At 43.3% G+C, this 20,196-nt stretch overlaps 1 protein-coding gene across 3 annotated transcripts in view; it reads right to left on the minus strand.

Annotated features, from left to right (window-relative positions):
- Positions 1-1,413: 1,413 nt before the first annotated feature.
- Positions 1,414-20,196, minus strand: part of sema4c (sema domain, immunoglobulin domain (Ig), transmembrane domain (TM) and short cytoplasmic domain, (semaphorin) 4C) — a 101,485-nt gene continuing 82,702 nt past the window's right edge. For all 3 annotated transcript variants that reach the window (XM_083978659.1, XM_083978658.1, XM_083978657.1), the window contains 8 exons: positions 17,673-17,848; positions 15,162-15,306; positions 14,355-14,568; positions 10,762-10,877; positions 8,875-9,032; positions 7,686-7,777; positions 4,853-7,435; positions 1,414-2,553 (listed from right to left, as the gene is read on the minus strand). In XM_083978659.1, the coding sequence (XP_083834785.1) occupies positions 6,537-7,435; positions 7,686-7,777; positions 8,875-9,032; positions 10,762-10,877; positions 14,355-14,568; positions 15,162-15,306; positions 17,673-17,848 (1,800 nt within the window). In that variant the 3' untranslated portion in view covers positions 1,414-2,553; positions 4,853-6,536. The remainder of the gene's footprint in view (positions 2,554-4,852; positions 7,436-7,685; positions 7,778-8,874; positions 9,033-10,761; positions 10,878-14,354; positions 14,569-15,161; positions 15,307-17,672; positions 17,849-20,196) is intronic.

Raw genomic sequence — 20,196 nt, forward strand, 5'->3', positions numbered from 1 at the left:
TGCTTAGCCTACTCATTTATTTAACATTTTAATTACATTCAAATTATGAAACCCCTTAAAATCAAGAGGGCTTCGCGACCCCCCCTGGATCTTTGGCGCCCCCCTTGGGGGGTCGGGCCCCCCAGGTTGGGAACCACTGTCTTAAACAACCATGTCAGACACATCCTGTGGTCGTGGAAAATATGTTAATATATTTCAGAAGGGTCAAATTATTGGCATCAAGCAAATAAAACATCTAAGGAGATTTCTGAGACTAAAACTGGGTTAAGAACTGTCCAACGCATTATTAAAAACTGGTAGGATAGTGGGGAACCATCATCTTCAAGGAAGAAACGTGGTCCAATGTGACCACAGAGTCCAGACCTGAACCCCATTGAGAATCTTTGAAAAACTCTGGACGGAAACAAATGTTGTGGCATTGCAGAAGCTTATCAAAACGATGCCACAGCAAATGTGAGCCGTAATCAAAGCTAAAGGCGGCCCAATGAAAAATTAGAGTGTGTAACTTTTTTTTTTGGACGGGCTGTGTATATAGTCTCACTGTTGTCATAAGGGTAATGGCTGTCAATGAATGAAGCGAGATATTAAAGTGAAAACATTTTTTCCCCTCCTTTTCATCCAGTAGATTCTGTCCTGTGTGTGTTTGTAGCACCACATTGACACCGCTCTGACTGCAGAGGCTGGACATTCAGTCATTAATCCATCACCACATCTCCAGTCACTCTCACCACTTGGTGATAATTGGTACAGCGAACACAGGTCATGCCAGGGATGTTTTCAGTCTGTTGTAGCTGGTTGTTCATTCAGACATATTCATTAAGACAGAAAAGCTTCCCACACAACACCATACGTGTTGGTTTTTCTTCAAAACACAAATGTATAACTGAATCCCTATTGAGGAATCACTGCTTTAAAGAACAAATCTATAACACTGTGTACTTAAGTGTAACTTTCTGAATATATGTTAAAGAAGCACTTCAGCAATGCAGTGGTGCGCACTGGAGACTGAGAAAAGACATCAAATGAAATCAAAACTGAATCAGTGGAGGTGAAAATGTGCTGAGGTGAGCCAAGGTCTAAAAAACACAAATCCTACATTTTCCAATTTCCACCTTGTTTTTGTCAGATCCTGTGTGACAACTATGGCTAAGATACCTCTGATAACTATGATTCAATAAGTGTTTTTTCAGAGCCACAGAAACATTATCATAACTGTTATCAAAGGCTGAGTTCCTGTGACCTGACAAACAAACTCACACACCTTGGGTATATCTCTATTTTTATTTGTGTATATATACACTTATAAAAAATAAGGACATATGTACAATGATAATAAATATCAACATGTTTGTACAAGTGAAATAAGTTACTTAACATATTTTAAAAACAAACATAAAAGATCAATAACAGACAAGCAAAAATGGGGCAAAAATAAAATTGGATTGATAGTAGAATAATAACACATATTAATGTGGAAAAAAACAGCAGAACTTAAAGCCTCATGTGATAGAAAATATTATCAGCGAACAAATTTCTAAGAGGAAAATGCACATTAAGTGCACAACACATGCTTTTTTTCACGTTCGAGATGTGTTTTCCTTTATCGTTTTAGTTTTTGCAACATGTTGTATTAAAATTAATGCCTGATTTTTAAAAAGGGAAATATATTAAGACATAACCAAGTACCAGTGTAAGGAGCTAATGTGTTTTTAGCTTTCTGCTTCAGGGAAATTAATACTTCAAAGTTGGCAGATTTAAGTCCTTCAGCAGCAAACATATTTGGATTTTCAGGAGCTGACAAATTAAATAATTGTTTTTCTTTTTGGTACATTTATTCAGCCTTTGATAAAGTGAGGGCATAAAGAACTGGATCCAGCAGATCATGACTGACATGTAAACAGGAAGCAAACAGGAAGTCCATCAGCATCAAGCCTCTTCTGTGTTTTGCTTGAGGGAAAAATTTAGCTGCAGATAAAATATGCAGAAACGTTGCAGACATCAGCTCAGTGTAGCAAAGAGGACGGACTGCTGCAATTTAAATATCGATCTGGAGTCAAAGAAAAATTAATTTAAGTCTTTTCAACAAGAACAAAAGCAACTGCAGTCTACTTTGGCTTTTTCAAAAGGTGAAGAGGCACAGAAAAAGTAAACATGTTGAAATGCAGCCATGAATTTCTGTACAATCCTTGAACCATAAAATCAGACATATTTAGTTGTTGTTTTTTTTTGTTTTTTTGTTTGTCAAAGAGAGCATTAGTTTTCCACAATATTAGTGTCTGTAAAAGTCCAAAAATGATCGATCAAAATGATGCACTTGTACAAGATGATCATATCAAAGATGTACAGTCCACTTGCAGAGGATCATGCAACACTAGGATGGAGTGCTGATGGCCGAGTACCTCTTCAACATTGGGATCGTATTTGATATTCTACATCTCTCTCAGCGATCTGTACACCACGAGGCAAAAAAACCCAAAGCATTTTGTCCTCTCCTTCCCTCTTGCTGTGCTCCTCTGGTCCCAACAGGCACGTCCCAAAAAACAAAAGCCACCCCTGATGGAAGAAGCATAGAAAGAGGACAAAAAATATAAAGTTAGTAACAGCAAACAAACCAAAAAACCTTGGCCCAATATGACTGTATTACTTTAATTTGTCATGTTACCAGTGGTAACAGTATTCCTGAAATCAGATCAGAAACTAGGTTAGATTTTCTAGGACATCATCACACCACCATCAGACACTCTGAGCACATTGGTTTGTGCAAGTCATTGTAAGGGAATGATACAAATATAATAGATATAAGATTTATAAGTTCATATGAGACTTTTCAGCTGAAATGAATGTTAGAACTGCTGGTTTTCAGAGGTCCAGTAATCTGCCTGTATCTTGTTATTAAACAGATGTTTCAGTCTGACAAAGATCATCCTTAAGTCGGCCTCCTTTGATCTCTGGAAGATGGAAACATTTTCATTTTCAAAGACGTTTTAGCGGGTGGCCTTAGGCAGCGTGCCGGCACTTTTCTTTATCGTTTGCCTTGAAAGTAGATTAAATGCACCTGCCCCTCTAGACTTTAGTGCACCAGGAGAGCGTCTGACTGAGACTGTGAGACTGGTCATAATGTATGATGCATAAGTTCATACAGCAATGCCAGGATGTACGTGATGCTGTTCCCAAAGTACAGAAAGTGAAGAAGCTGTTAATATCATCATGCTAACATGCTCACAACGTCAAAGCCATTCAGCAGATGTTCAGTAATGTTTATAATGCCCACTAGCTCAATTGGTAACCTGCAATAAACAAAACATAAACAAGAAGAACAAGGCACTGCATGAACAAATCAAACTTTTTACCTGCTTGTGAAAGGTCAATAGATCACAAAAATCACAACAATACATCCTAAACCAAGCTTAATGATAATAATAATAGTAGTTTAAAGGGATAGTTCAACATTTTGGCAAATTGGCCCATTGCCATAATCTCTTTTAGGAGTAGGTTCACAATACACAAATAGTACACAATCCAACAACTCCAAAACACTCTCGTGGTCAAGTTGTGCAGGTCACAACTTGTCCATGAGAGCGTTTTGGAGTTGTTGGATTGTGTATTTGATGAGTTTGATGAGGGAAACCAAGAAATCCCATTAGCCTCCGTAGCGTATCTCTGAACAGCTTACGGCTCTGCTCCGCTGTTCTAAAAATAGCTTGCACCGACAATTAAAGGTAACGAACCTACTCCTAAAACTACAGGGATCATGGCAATGGGCCAACTTGTCAAAATGTTGAACTATCCTTTTAAGGCCGACTGACCGTCCCTACATCTTCTAGCATGGCTAATCTCTTCCTCTCACCACCATTGACTACTGTCCCTGCTCTTATAAGAAGTGCAAAGAGTAGATGATTGGATGCTGCACTCATCCTCATACATGTATATTAGTCATATTGAGTTTAAAGGCCATTTGCTGTAATTGCACCGCTTCATATTCTTATTATCCCCTTCCCATCACTTAACAGAACGTGTTGCTAAGTGATGTTACCAACCAACTAATGATGATTTGCACTGTCTCATCATTTTAATGTAGATTGACATTTCTAGCGGCATATATTCACTTCCTTGAGAATTAGATGAGAAGTCTAATAGCACTCTAATGTCTGTCTGGTAGCTGGAGCCAGGTGACTTTGGGTTAGCATAAAGCCTGGAAACAGCGATACTGGCTCACTCCACAGCAGAGGCGTCCCCTCTCAATCTTCAAGAATCTCTTGAACACTCATCTCTTTTGAGAGCACCTCCTCTCCTCACTCTTCTAACACCATAACCAGCACTTACTGAGCATGCCCGCTGCACTTCTTTACCTGATCTCCCTGCACTCTGTCTTACTGAACAGATTTAGTAAGTGGTAGTTGCTTCAGTGTCTGCTGTTGTACTGAATGACGCTTTGGTGTTGCCCCTGGCTTGGAAGTTAAAAAGCTTCTGCCAAATAAGTAAACTGCTATTTGGTTTGTGCTGGACAATTTCTTTGGCCAGTTGGTCATTTTTCTTACACTTTGATTTTCTGTGGATTAAACAAACAGCTTGTACTGTGTTACTTACTGAGCTTGTGTTCCCCTGCTTTTAGTTTTTCTGTCTAAGTGAAGCTAACTGGACAAGGGCTGCAGCTTTATATTCAACGGACAGATGTGGCAGCGGTATTGATCTGCCTGTCTAAATCTCACCGAGAAAGAAAATAAATATATTTCCCCAAATGTTGAATTGTTCCACTTAGCGATAAGTTCAGCACCACATTGGAAATCATCAAGAGGTTATGGGCTTTTTGTTTAAACCTGTTATAGCTTGAATTTAATAAGTGGAACAATACCTGTCACTGGTTCATGGCTGCTTCCTGCACGGAGAGCCAGTAGTTTTTCAGCACAGCAGCAATCAGTCCATCCGTCCGTCCGTCTGTCTGTCCATTCGTCATTCAACATAGCGTGTCTGTCTTATTTTAATGGTGGTGTGTTTTACAGTGCTCTTCCTCTGTATGAGTCCACAGTAGCCCTGGGTCAGTCTCTGGGCTTCGGTAAGAAGGAGGGGGGGGGGGTTCAAGGGTGCGTCACGACCCCACTCCAGTCAAGCATGGTCGGCATTCATAGGACTGTGAGTGTGTGTGAATGCGTGTGTGTGTGGGAGGGGTACTTTCCATCATGGCAGTGCAAGTTACCACCCTCACCAAACACATAAGATATAAAGCACTTATTGAGACATCCAAAGCGGTCGCAACAGTGAGGGTTTCAACTACATTCTCCATGCCTAATGTCTTCATGTCAACCTCAATTTGGAATTAAGTGTGCAATCATTGTTCCGCTGCAAAGAGCTGAATGCAAATAGCCTTTTTTCTTTCCTTAAGGAGATGAGCAAAACGTCCAACGGAGCCCAGCCGCAGCGCATGTCGCTTCTACACTGCTGTTAATGCGATGTGTGTGTTGTGGAGTGCACTTGTAGTATATTGGACTTGAACGTGCGGTTTCAAAGTCACCGTGCGTGGGCCCCAACGAGTCGCAGAAGCTCGCTCGCCCTCACATTTGTCATTCACAGAGGGGGGCAGCAGCCGCGAGCCGCTCGACAACCGCTTCAACACCGCTGTAGTCCGTAAGACATAGAAAAAAAAACAACAACGAGAAAAAAGAACAACGAGAAAAGTCTTAACAAACCAACCATCACAACAAATTAAAGTGGAAGGGATCGAGGACTTTCTCCGTGGGTAAATACAATGTTGGGGGGGGGGGGTACAAATTGAGCAGAGAAAGTCTTGAGAGATTGTCCTTCATTTGAAAACCCCACTGCGCCTTTGACTTCAATTCTCTTCATTTTCCATTTAATTTCCTCTCTCTTTGTCTCTCGCTCTCTCTCCTCTCCTCTCCGTCCCACAGAGCTTCTGCTATAGGGACATGATTGTCGTCTTGCTTTGAGATTAATTAGTCTTCTTTTTTTTTATACCGCTCTCACACTCATGGCTCACAAATACAAAAACGGAAGACGTGCTTCCACTTTTTTTAAGTGCAGTAAGCTGAGAAAAAGTCTCAAAGGAAAAGAGGGACAAAGAAGCAGTTCGATATTTCCGGTCGTTTGCACTTGCTGTTCGTCAGCCTTTACATGGTCCACTCCATGTAAAAAAGAAAAAAAAAAAAAAAAAACGTGCCACAGTTTGAATGCCGTCTGTTTGATTTCCATACTCGAGGTGCTCTCTGCGTTCAGCCTTTTTTAAATACACAATTTACACAAGTGGCGATGCCGCCCGCAACACAATAATTACAGGAGCGCATGTTAGCGAACACGGTGTATGAGTGTGTAAATTGAACATGCTGTGTGCTATAAATGTCTACAGTGAGCCGCCAAACAGGCATTGGCAGAGCGAGAGAGAGAGAGACAACATGGGGGGAACTGACAGCTTGTTGCTGAAGGAGAGAGAGAGAGCAGGCATCCTCGCGAGGAGGGAGGTAGGTTGGTTGTTTTGTTTTTTTTTGTTTTTCCAACTCGGGGGATGGAGGTGGAGGAGGACAGGCCTAGACGGACGACTCCTCTGGGTTGGCGTCGGGCAACACGCTCCTCTGCTGCAGCGTGCGCCTCAGCTCTTCCTTGAAGGGGCTGGAGTAGTCGTTCCCGCTCATGCCCAGGCCCCCCTGCAGCCCGCCGCCCCCAGCGCCGGCACCGCTAGCCCTCTCCTCCCCCGCTGTGCTCAGGTTGAGGCGGATGTAGCCGTTGCTACCGGATCCTCGAATGTTGGTAAGGCTGAGACGGCTGGGGGAGTGGATGGGCTGGCCGGGGATGGCGCTGGGCGACGCCGTGCTGCTGACGCTGGTGGGCCCCAGGGCGTGACCGGGAACGATCTTCAGCGAGCCGTCCGAGTAGTAGTAGTTGGCGCCCGTTTCCCAGAAGCGGTCCTCGTCGCTGGGCATCTTGCTGGGCACGAAGGTGGGCGGCTCCTTGGGCAGGGTGATGGGGTACACCAGGGTGCTCTCCAGGGGTTTCATGTCGGCTCCCTTCCCCAGCGCCAGCTTCAGCCTCCTGCGCAGGTACAGGGCCGCCACGAGGAGCAGCAGGCACGCCGCCCCCAGGGTGATGACCAGCACCCAGAACAGCCCCATGCTGCTGTCTGGGGCCCGCGCCTGCATCACCACCGTAGCGCTGGCCACCACGGCCACCTGGTAGCGCTCCGTCTGAAACTTGACCCCCTGCTCCTCGGAGTAGCAGGTGTAGCGGCCGGCCTCCATCTGCTCCGCTTTAGGGATGACGAGGGCTTTCAGGGTCCGGTCGAAGCGCGGCCCTTCGGCCTCGGGGTCTCCCAACTGGAGCTCGTGTTCATTGAGGGCCCAGCAGGGCTGAGCCAGGTTGGAGACCAGCTGGCAAGGCAGCACCATGTCAGACCCTACAACCACCGTTACATTCCTCACGTGAGAGTGCTCTGCAGAGAGACAGGAGAGGTGGGGATAGGGGGAGAATGGACACGACCGGGGGGTTAAACATCATCCGTATTAATTCCAATTCATATTCTGCAGAAGCCACTTGTCTTCTGCTTAATTCAATTTATTCAGCTCAATCCAAATATATTCACTGAGACGAGTCCATTCTCTTTCTTTGCCCCTGGACTTTCCTCTGCACTGACAATCAATTCCCACAAGGGGCCACTGCTGTGGTGTGGCCCCCGTACTCACCGGGGCTCGGGACGAAGACGGTCTTATCAAACTTGTTTTTTCCCCGACTGAACCGTTCCAACATGAGGTCCTGTGACAGGGAGGAGGTGGACCTGGGTATAGGAGAGGGCAGGAAGCAGATTAATAATGGTTTCTCCCCAGAACTAAGAGACGTTTCTAAATCTAAATCTATAGTAATCCCCTCAAAACAAGGCCAGACAATTATTCACAAGACAATTTCAACATTTTAGCTTCAGATAAGATTTAAATATGCTTAATTAGACTGATACGTCAGCCTTTTAGTCGAACTTAGGTCTGGTATATGTCATCCTCCCCTCTGATATACAGATGTTTTCTCCCTCAACGCAGCGTGTCCATATGTTTTATAGTAACATGTTTCTCAAGGTTAAAGGGATAGTTCACCCAAAATTCTAATTTCACTCATTATCTACTCACCCTCATGTCGACTAAGAGCTGTCAGAATTTTCAGAGTCCTCCGTGCCTTCTCGGAGTTACGGGGGGGGTCCACGCAGCAGTATTTGTCTATATAATGGTTGTCAATGGATACCAACTTTCTTCGTCCAAAAAGACACACCAAAAAACATCCAAATACCTCCATACTGCTCGTCTGTAATGTCCCTCTTGTATTGAAGCCCCGACATGAGAAATTGTTCTGCCGGTATTTGCACTGACACAGGAAGAGCAGCGAACCACTGGGAGCTTCCGCTACAAACAAGCTTAAAATATAGACTTATTTAATTTTTTTCTGAACAATTTTGCATTTCGGGGCTTCAATACAAGAGGGACATTACAGACGAGCAGCATAGAGGTATTTGGATGTTTTTTGGTGTGTCTTTTTGGACGAAGAAAGTTGGTATCCATTCACAATCATTATATGGACAAATACTGCTGCGCGGACCCCCTCATAACTCAGAGAAGGCACGGAGGACTCTGAAATTTCTCACAGCTCTTAGTCAACATGAGAGTGAGTAGATAATGAGTGAAATTTGAATTTTGGGTGAACTATCCCTTTAACAAGGAGCAGCTTGTTATATAGAGCTCCAGTTAAAAATATTACCGTGGGTTTGTATACAAGATGAATATGTGCACTCAGCAGTGTCAATACCAAATCTTGAAAATCTCAAATGATTTCATCCTCATATATACTGTACAGTATGAATGCATGGGTGCACATGGGTTCCCATCTCACCCGCGGTGGAGGTCGATGCGGACGCAGGCTCGACCCTCGCTGTCCCAGGCGCAGTAGGGGTCCCGTGCAAGCAGACAGTCTGGCTGAGACTGATAGCGGCTGCAGTTAGCCAAGGGCAGCTGGAGAACTTCTGAACGGGAGCCAATGTACAAGTACTTCTATAGAGAAAGAGAGCGCGAAGAAGACGGAACGGAGGAAGAAGACAAAGAACAGATCCATCCAGAGACAGAAACCAGAGAGATGAAAAAAAGAAGAAGAAAGATAAACAGAGAGAGAGAGGGAGAGTGACTCAGTTTGGGGTTAGAGGAGATAATGGGATAATCACTCTCAATTACAATAACATTCACTCCCCTGACCCTCTTCCAATCCAATCTGGGTTGTGCTCTTTTTTGCAGAAGCTGTTATAAAATGTCTGGTCGCAGCTAAGCCAGCATTAATGAGATAAGCAGCGGGCTTTCGGGGGTTGGGAACGCCCCGTCAAAACTGCATCGATCGGCGGACATGCCATCATAGAGCCACGGGGACACGGCCGGTGTCAACACACCGAGAGATTGAGAAAACAACGGGGGCAGAGGTTCAATTCCCCCACCGCGCCGAAGGATTGTAATCACTGTTATTGTGAAGGGGGCTTTGGATTCATGAGATGACATTTGATCTGAAAAAGGCCAGCGCTGATAAAAACATCTGCTGAGTGGCAGCAGGTCAATGGCACTGTGCTGACTGCTTATCTGTTGTCAATGGATCTGTGATAGCGAGTGTCTTGTAAAGAAGGGCATTAACGGAGACGACGTATCGCTGAATACCAATGAACAGGTGGAACAAGAGAAAGACGAACTGACAGACGTCCAAAACTACCTTTGAGGAATATGATCTAATGAAATCCAGATGTGCTGGACGATAAAACAAGGAAAGTTTTTCCTGAGATACCATAAAGATTTGTTAATCCGTCAAAATCTGAACACCTCCACTACACTCAAACTTTTCTCACAGTGAGGTTAGGTGCGACAATTATTGAATTACTTTCCAAAACCAACATTTCCAAAATCACAATTTTCTGTGTTCGACCTTCTAGGAAAGTGCATCTCCAACACACATTCCTTGAGATGTTGGTTTGACGACACAAGATAACTCTTTTCAAGTAAATCCATTCACTTTACTGTTTTCATTAAGATGAGGGACTCACAAGAAACAGATTCAAAGTTCAATGGCACTCAGCAGAGCGCATACCTGCAAATAATCCTGTGTAGCTATTGTATTAGAAGAATATCAAGGAAAAAGGAACGATTCAACATTATCTTCCTAGAGCCAGATATTGTCTGGACCTGCACAAAACTGTACAAATACATAGATCTAAACACCATTAATGTGTCTGACCTTTTACTTCAACATCCATAAAGTAAGTTGCGATGTTAAAGAGAGTGATAAAAAAAAGAAATTCCTGGATCTGCACTAAAAATGTAAGATTTTCCTCCCTGGACCATGTCCCATCCCCTTAACAGGTTTGGTTTCTGTGATTCCTGTTCACAAAAAACCAACAAAGTAGTCAGCCTGAGTTTTTTAGTTTTAGTTATTTTTTGCATCCAGCTCCCAAAACGCTGGAATCTGTCCTCTCTTTAGACAGTGTGTGTGGTACCATCAGTGTCAATGTAATGCTGATTTTCAATTGAAGATTTGTAGTGTAGATAACCACAGTGACATCAGGGGATAATTTTCTCGGCTTGACAGAGCTCCTCCAAGGCCACAGAAGTCATTTTCCAAGCGCTTCGACAGGTAAGCCCAGGCCGTGACGAGTGAATTGATGACAGTGTGTAAATCCGAGGGAACATATGCCTGGAAACCAGCCGAGACGCCTCTTCTTGCCCCCCCTCCCTCACGGTTTTTCCTTACCTTGTTGTGGGAAATGGTCAGGCTGTCCACCGGCTGGGCCGTCTCAAACAGCTGGATCTCCTCTATCACGTGGGGCTCGGAGTTGAGGATCACCACTCTCTGCAGCCAGCCCTCCGCTGCAGCACGGAGGAGAAAGAGGAGAGAGGATTCAGTTCACCTGGCATCTGTTGTGTTCACTCAAACTTTCAATTCCACTTCATTCTCCTCATCCCTTCAGGGCAGATTTTCATGGAATGCATAAAAAAACATATATATTCATCCAGTCCCATTACAAACTACCCAGAAAACACACACAACCTTTGACAGTCAAACAGTTCATTCATATACCATAGACAGATGAAAAGGATCTCCACGCACACACATACACACTACACACACCTGCGACTGCACACTAGCTCATTTGAATAATAATGACATGCTATGATAAATCTACCCATACACGTATGACAGCGCATCCGTCAATTTGAATATTAATGATCTGTAAACAAACACCTGTGACTCCACAGGATTTCACTTAAATATTGATGGAAATATTCACCAACTCACATCTGTGGCTGCAGAGACGCTCATTTAAATATTAATGAAGAGTTATTATAATATACAAACACACTCCTTTGATGCCATAACAATTGATTTAAATATTAAAGCGCAAACTTATTGTGTATGCTCACACTTTCTCTCTCCTTGGTGATTGCCAAAAAATACTGACAGTGCTCCTCAGCGGCTGCTGGTTCATGCTGTACCTTGTGATGCCTATTAGCTAGTCTATCACTAACCCGAGGCAATAGCTTTTTTAAGCTTTAATGCTTTATTTTTGACTTGTAACAAAAAAAAAAAACGCAGGCGAAACTAATAACATTAATGATATTTTGGTGCTCCAGTAAGTCGTGACAGACAGCTGGCAAGAAAAACGGCAGAAAGGTCTATTAAAGACAGGAGGAAAGCACTCTACTCTCTGCAGCAAATATCAAGTGTGCGGTCACATACATCATAACAAATGCACATAGCTACGGAGCCATCAAGTCGTCTGCAACTTTCATCAGCTTCAATTTGTGAAACTTTAACACCGGCTGCTCCAGAATTTCATGCTACTCTGCACCTGAGAAAGACAGAAAATGAGAAAGAAAACAACTTCTTCTGACAGAGCTTACAGCTGCAGCCAGAAACTAGTTAAAACAAGTTGAGACGCCGTTAGTGGCCTTTTAAGACCTTGTTTGAAGGGAAAATGATGAGAGACTTTTGAAAAGCATGTCCACAGTCCGGCCCGGGGGCCAATTGCGTGTGTACAAAAAAAACCTATTTTATATTTCACCAGAAGATGGCAGCAGACCTGTGACCGCACTCTAGCCACGCGACCCTTGACCCTTTCAGTTTAGTTTATTTGAAAGGGACAATGCACATTAATAAACATTGTAGAAAAAACACATGTAAATGCACCCGAATTAGCTTAAAAAGTTAGTTTCCATCGACTGTCCCTCTGCCAGATTGTACAAGGCAACCTTTAAAAAGACCATTTCTAAAATCTAATATAATATAATATAAAATATAATATGCAATGTTTCAAATGAACCTATGTTTAAGCTTCCTTTTTTTCAGACAGACTTTTTCTTCATTTTATGTGGTGTTCAAATATGAAAAGCAGAGTGATTTTGGTAAAAACTTGTTTAGATTTATTTCTATTCTATGTGAAGAAATGAAAAGAATGACATTTGCAATAAAAAAAAATGTATGAAATAGTTCATTTGCATTTAATGTTAATGGTTCCAAAGATGTCAGGCTGAATGGTCGGCCCCCACACATTTTCACCTCGCCAAATCTGGCCCTGCAAAAAAGTTTGGACAGCCCTGCTCTAGGAGGAGGTGGAGGAAGAGGAGCCACTGTGTTCCTCTCATGTACAACACTGTGAACAAGGCTGGACCAACTGTGATGAAAGGTGTTTCCGCCACAGCTGATGGGTTAGCCACGGAGTGCGTCTTGTGTATCTACGTATAGTGTTACGTGCTGACGTGTGCTGTCCTGTGCTGTCCTGTGTGGTCCTTTGATTAAGAGACCGTCACGGATAATATGAAGAGCGACCCTTCAGCCAAACAGGAGGCTTGAGAAAATAAAATGCTCGTGCACACACGCACAAACACGGCATAGCAAGCGGCAGGCATATCATCACACTCGCCTCACGCGGCTTCAGGGACCAGTGTCAGCTAATCCCTCAATCCTGTAGCCTGGTTTTTCAGAAAAAAAGAAAAAAAAACAGTCTCGGCAAGTGCTCCTCTTCTCTCTCTTTTCACATCAGCTGTCGCTATGCTGCAGCTAATAGCTAATCAAGCCCGCAGCCCAATTGGCACCATGAGCGCACGTCTGCCAGGGGCCCTGTTGAGTTTGTGCTGTGAAGCACGACAAGCGGGGATGACTGCACTTGGCTCAGGGAGTGTGAGCGCGTATATCTGAGTGTGTGTGTGTGTGTGTGTGTGCAGTGCGTATCAATTTGCAAGTGTGTGAGAGTGTGTGCGTGTGTCTGCGATGTGCGTGCGTTCGCCTGCGTTGGCCTCCCTGGTTGCCAGCAGTGAAGCCCCGAGTCCGCTGTTGTCACACTGTCAGTTGCCACAGTCACTCTGCTGCTGCAGTGGTCTGAATTGTAAGTAGCTGCATCTCTCTCCATTCATGAGATTGGCTGCATTCAAATTCACATTCCCCGAAATCCACTGTCAGTTGTGTGTCATTCAGGATTAAGGCTCCGGGAGGCGGGAAGGGGCCCCGGCTGATTCCTGGTCCGCGTGCCAAAACAGGACACCTGCAAATGGGGCCTGATGGCTCCTGACTGGAGATATTAATTAAGTCGCACATACGTAATGTTTCATTTGATGCATGAAGATGGATCTCAGCATGCAAATCAAGTCCTTAATTGAAACCCAGCTGAAGTGTGGCCAGATGGCATGTTGTTTTGTGCCACCGTACCTAATGCCAGTACCTGTCCCTGTCTGCTGCTGTGGCCTGTAAGCTCTCATCTCCTCAACACATGCTGTGTGCAGCTCGCCTCAACCCACACACACATACACACACACATACACATACACAGTGGTGGAACAGCCAAATTAGAAGAAAGGCTGTGCACCTAGGATGTGTTTTTCACTGCTACACTGACAGAGCACCATACTTAAAGTAGGTGAGCAAAGTAACAGGAACACAAAATATTGTATCACACCATCCAATAATACAACCCTGTAAAACATACAAGCTTCAACCTTAGCTTGAGTTTGTAGATACCAGGTTGTACAGACTTGGTCTAAATGTACTGGGGAACATTTCAATGTACATTGCATATACACACACTGATACACATCAGATATGTGCACTGTAAAGATCAATAACTGAATAGCAAGAGTATGCCACAGTACACTCCAGTGTAAAAGTTTGCAGAGGTTGGAAAAGATCATGAAACTTAAAGTTTGAAGCCAGGAAAACTATAAAGCTGAAAAAATCTGAGCTAATATGATCTGAGAACAGACATTTGGGTGATTAAGGAACAGAGTTATGAAGTTTGGGCTCAGACTGATGGAGCGAACAGTTGTTTTAGGGGCCCCTCATGTCATCTGTACCTGTGCCGATGAAGAGCATGTTGTAGGCCCGCTGGTCCAGGGCGCTGACCCGGTCCACTGCCAGCCTGGTGAAGTTGACTCCCTTGGTGAGCAGCAGGGGGCGAGCCAGAGCTTTGTCCTCCATCAGCGGGTGCTTCTTGGCAAAGTTGAGCGTGGCGTCAGGCAGCTGCAGAGAGCTGTTGTAGCCGTTCTCCCTGTCCAAGTTGGTTATACACTGCAGCACAGACAGGGAAGGACGGAGAGACCGGGGGGGAGGGAGGAGGAAGCGAGGGAAGGAAGCGAGGGAAGGACCAAAGGAAGGGAGAGAGAGGGGTCAAGAGTGAGAAAGAGGAAGAGGAGGAACCTTCTTCGCTGCAGCTGGCACAGGGCTGGCATGGTGAGTTGGCTAGGAGACGACCGCCCTCCTCCTCCTCCTCTTCTTCTCCATCTTTCCCTCGCTCTCGCTCTCACCTCCGCCTGCCATTCCACCCCTTCCTCCGCTTCCCTTTCCTTTCATCCTGGTTCATTACGCACTTTGCTTTTTGTGTCGTGCCAGCTTTTGCTGCTTTTCACTTCCAGCCCAACCCTATGCCACCCATACCTCCCCTCCCTCTCACTCTTTTATTTTTCTGCCCACTCATCCCTCCTTTTAAGAAGCGGTTTAAATAAATAAATAAATAAATAAAATAAGCGGGTGCATACAAATCTAACATTATGAAAAAAAACTAACCCCTGCCATTTTCTTGCTTCCCGAAAGTTGTTGAAAATATCTGCATGATCAAGATTTCACATCTCGTTGTTGCCGGTAAATGGTTTGAGGTTTCTTACCGATCCGGGCCGTGGGACTACGTTGGGGCCGGTGTAGCGCCCCCACCTCTGAGACGCCTCCCTGTACTCCTTGTAGGCTCCTTCAAACACCTTCTTCACATCACTGATCTGGTACTGGCACACAGCCGACACGTCCACGTCACCCCTGAAACACGGCAGCAAAGTGCGGGAATTAGTGATGTGTAAAAGAAAACTTTGTCAGATTACCTGTCACATCCAATAACAGCTAGACTGAAATACAAAACTATACTAAACAATATGGAAAAACAAAAGTATCTGTTGCTTGTCGAAAGAAGGAAATATGAACTATGATATGTTTTGATATTTGTAGTAATCACATGAATATTAAACCTACAGCCTTAACTGTCCTCTATTGAATGAGCTACAATGATTAGGTACATTGACATGTCTCCACTCTTGCTGCAGCAAAGCAAAGCGATGTACAAATTGATGCACTACATTTCATCGGCCAGTGAAATCAATCAGCTGGTGCTGTGATTCAGCAAACACATTTCATTTGAAGGTAAGGTTGGTGGTACTTCTTTTTTTGCAGTCCAATTTCAGACCCCAAGTGGGACTAAAATTGAGTATCGACACATGACCGAGACACATTAAATCACACTCATTCTCATCATCTCACAAACAGATTTGATTTCCGTGCTGAATCACCGCAATGAAAACATCTTTTTTTCTTATTTAGCTCTCAAACTAAGTCACTGTCATACTGATGCAAGGACATAGTGTTACAAATAAGCTGGATTGACTTTTCAGCAGGATGTCTTGCAGTCAGGAAGTAGCAAACTCCCATAATTCACAGTCTTAACTGCAGGTTCTCAGCCCCAGTCCGACTTAAAATGCAGAGCGTGCTGCTGCCATGAAATGTTACTTTCTTTGAAAGCTGTAAACAGGAAAAAAGGGAGGTTGTGTCCATTAATTCACATAATCTGATTTGTCCTGCGGAGGGGGAGCTCTTCCAGTCTGGATCAACACTGTTAATGTGCAGCAGTGTCATGGGTTTTATGAGGTGAACGTCAGAACCAAAGGACAGCGCTGAAGTCTTAGCATGTTAAAAAGGCAGCCTGTTCACTCAGATTATGGCTTGAACTCGGAGTCATCATTTACATAATGTCCAATTATCTTAATGTTATCTCTATCAAAGCCAGGGGGCTTTAAGGAATCCCCAGCGAGTCACACAGGATTAGCACTTTTTTTTTTTTTTTGGCAGCAGTAGGAGCTCTGAATGAAGAAACAAAGCCTGAAGTTCAAAGAGGGTTCACTTTATGATATGATATCTTACTGAAGAGCACAAAAGACGCACATCAAAGGGCACCGCCCGGAGACACAGTAGTCACTCTCCAACTTTGCACCCAAAGAAACCCTCCTGCCCTCACCCCTTTTCCTTTGTTGATAAGTTACTCATTACTGTGTGTTCTACAGTCCAGCAAATGTCAATCTTCACTCCACTAATAATGCCACACCTCCTTATTAAATCTAAGTTACAGTACTGTAGTCACCACTTTTAATCTATAGTTTCATTATCATGCTACTCCCTTGATGTTCGTTCACTCCTAACTTTTTTTTTTTTTAAAAAGGAAAAGAAGAAAAGTTTGTTTCATACATCTACACTGATTTATCAAGCTGAGAAACAAAAGAAAACAACCACAACAGAATTAGTTCTCCCTGATCAGCCCCACAAATTTTAAAGAGAAGCAATTCACAGAAGACCTGGGTCCTAAAATGATGAATTTCTGCTCCCATGAAGAAAAAATAGTCAATTTAAAGGGACAACAAGGAGTTTCTATTTGGTTATAAAAAAGTCTCACGTTAATGTGGATGAATCTACGCTACCCACACTTGTTAATGGGCCCATTTTCGATAAATATATCGTTTTGTCTCTATCGTTATTTTGTTATTATTAGTGGTGGCGGAGATGCTGGTCGAGCTTTTCCAAAACTCCTCGTTGTCCCTTTAAGCAACAGTAAGACTCAAAAATAAAAGCATAACAAGTAAACAGTAAAATAAACCAGGCTTAGACCAACTACTCCAATACAGTGAGTCAGAGGAGCTAATTTAACCAGCTAAACGTTTTTCAAAAGCTTTGAATGAAATGTTTTCCTCTTTGTGCTTCATGAATCAGTCTGATCCACTGTCATCTGAAATAACCCCGACATTAAATAACTGATAAAACCCAGTAAAACACGTTCAAGCACACTTGAGCTGTATCCACTCCAACTATCTCACATTAGTGTCAGCTAAGGGCTATTTTATTAAAGGCCCAATTACACAGTAAATACCTAATCACACAGAGTGCATAATTAGAGCCATCATATCAGAGCCTGAGACTGGCTGACCCATGATTTTAATAAAAAGCCCAGAACTGACATGTTGGCAACGTGATGTCGAGTCTTGCTCTGACGGCAGATGGCACATGTGGTAATTAAATCACATTGACTGAAATTAAATTCCATCGACAGCCTCTATACGAGTCCACGTCAGCGCGCTCTGACTCACCACTGGGCGTGGAAGATGCCGTAGAAGGTGGTGGTCCTCCAGTCCTGCCCCGGCAGGGTGAAGACGGCCCTCAGGTTGTTGAAGGAGACGTGACGCTCGGGGAGGGAACACTCCAGACGAGCTTTCTGGAAAGTGGTCCACTTCTTCTGCAGGGTCCTGGTACCTCCCAGATCCCCCTGAGAGAGAGAGACAGGACAGATGTGGTTTTATCAATGGATGAAGTGGATTTTGGATTTATAAAATGCTTTTCAGCAAGGTTTTTTTTTTTCATATACAAACATGAGGTCATATACAAACATTTAGTCACATTTAATAATACACATAAGTGCTCGCCACAGGGTGATAAACTTTTGTTCACAGTCTATTTCAGCCGTCGGCTAGGTATGTAACCCATTTCGCCCAGTAATCTTTCCCCTTTTCCTTCTGTAATCTCAAAGTGAAAGTTATACGTTCCATACAGTATATATCATTTATTATATTTTTCCATAGGTTCAGGGAGGGAGGTTCTCTAAGAAGCCAGCATCTGGTTATTGCTTTTTTTTTTACTTGCTGCCATGAGGATCTTTAATAAATATCTATCCCTGTTATGCAGATCCTTTGATATATTCCCCAAATAAAATGAAACACAAGTGAAGTCAATATCAAATCCCAGAATCCTCTTTGTTGTAGCTTGTACTTGGGTCCAGAAAGGTTGCAAGGCGGGGCAGGTCCAAAAAATATGAGTATGGTCTGCCATTAATTGTCCGCATTGTCTCCAGCATTGGGTCTGGTTTATTTTGGGGGTTATGAAAAACCTCACCAAGTTCTTCCAGCAAAAGCATCTCCAACACTGTGAGTTTGTGGTCGACATCTGGGTGTGTATTATGGCAGTCCATTCCTCTGGGGAGATTACAATTTCCAACTCTCTTTCCCATTTTTGTTTTATATAATCTGTTGAGTGGGTCTTCATCAATGAAATACTTGAGTACAGATTCCCAATAAGCTTTTCAGCAAGGTTATTGTTACTTGACTTTAGAGTCCAAATCGTATGCTGTTTTTTACAGGCGACCTTAAACCACCTCAGTAGCTGGAACCATTCATGGCCCAGTGTGAAAACCTTTTGGTCACAATGGACCGCTCATTGAAGCTGGAGACATCTTTTGTCCAGCACTTCAACTTTGAAAATGAAAAACATTTGCATATTCATAGATTTGTAGCTCTTCAATGAGGGAGAAGAATTGATGCAAGAATATTTTTTATGGTAATAATGAACCAGTTTTGTGCCAGGAAGTATATTAGACACATTATCTATTAAAGCCTATTATTTTTTCAAGTGCTTAAAAACATGCCTGGAGGGGCTTCAGTTAATCCCGCTGGCCAGTCCTTAGCCTCCACTCAGCTCTCTGCACCATGCGCCCAACGTGCCCTTTAGAATAATGTTGCTAGAGAAAATCTTGTTCTGGCTGGACCTTGGAATCCTCTACATGCTGTGACATACTGCGTGTGTGTGGTTACAGGAGCAACAGGCTGAAGTGGACAGAGAAACACTTTCTATGTGGTACTCTTGGTCTCATGGTCACTTTGCTTTGTGCCGCTGCTGTTTATGTTGCTTCTCATTAACCCTAACCCTTTACATCCATATATCATACATAAATAAGGTCAGGCCAGCAGCATAGGTGGATCCAATCTCCTGCAGGATAAATAATAACAATCAATAGTATGTGAAAGAGACAAAGGGCCCATAAGAGGCCCATTGAGCGGATATGTCCCATTCTTATTATCCTCAGTGATTGCATAAACTGTGAAAATGGAATTAAAAATGGAAATTCTCATATTACAGCAGTGAGTTATAGACCTTGTGCTACAATATCAGCAGGACGCCCTCTATTATTCATTGCTCCAGTACACATCATATGTGAGCATCTGTTTCTAATTTGATTCAAATAGCTTTATTGTTCATCACAGTACAGAAATTAAAGGGCACTTCCCATAAAACAGTGCATGTATTGTACACTTAATTGCACGCATCACCTCAGACCGTTAACAATCTGTATCTATTTTGCTCGGTTTAAAGGTCTTTGAGATGAGATGGGCTCAGACATGACGCTGAACTCTCGTTGTGTGTGCTGAATCACACAATGTAAAAAGAAAGCTCCCGAAGTCTCAACAAAAACAAAACAAAAAGACGTCTGAAGCCAGGCCATGATCACTGTGGTATATCAAACCTAATCAGCTATCCTAACGAGGCCATTCATTAAGCAAATTAATGCATTAATTACCAAATAGATCTATGTCAATGTAATTGTCTTTGCATAACACGTTGTGAGTAAACTGTCATCTTGTTGTTGTGGGTTTAATTAAGGTGCAGCACAGCTATTTTCTCTCTGCTGCTGCCTGCTATTGATATAAACTCTGTTTTAAGGCAGAAAGAAACTTATTTAAACTTATTAAAAAAGCTTTTTTATAACAGGCTGTTCAGAATGTTTCTCTAACATGACATATTAGCAGAAAATGCAAGTTAATTTTCAATTTGCCAGATGATCTG

The sequence above is a fragment of the Trachurus trachurus genome (assembly GCF_905171665.1).
Source record: "Trachurus trachurus genome assembly, chromosome: 9".
NCBI classification, from domain to species: Eukaryota; Metazoa; Chordata; class Actinopteri; order Carangiformes; family Carangidae; genus Trachurus; species Trachurus trachurus.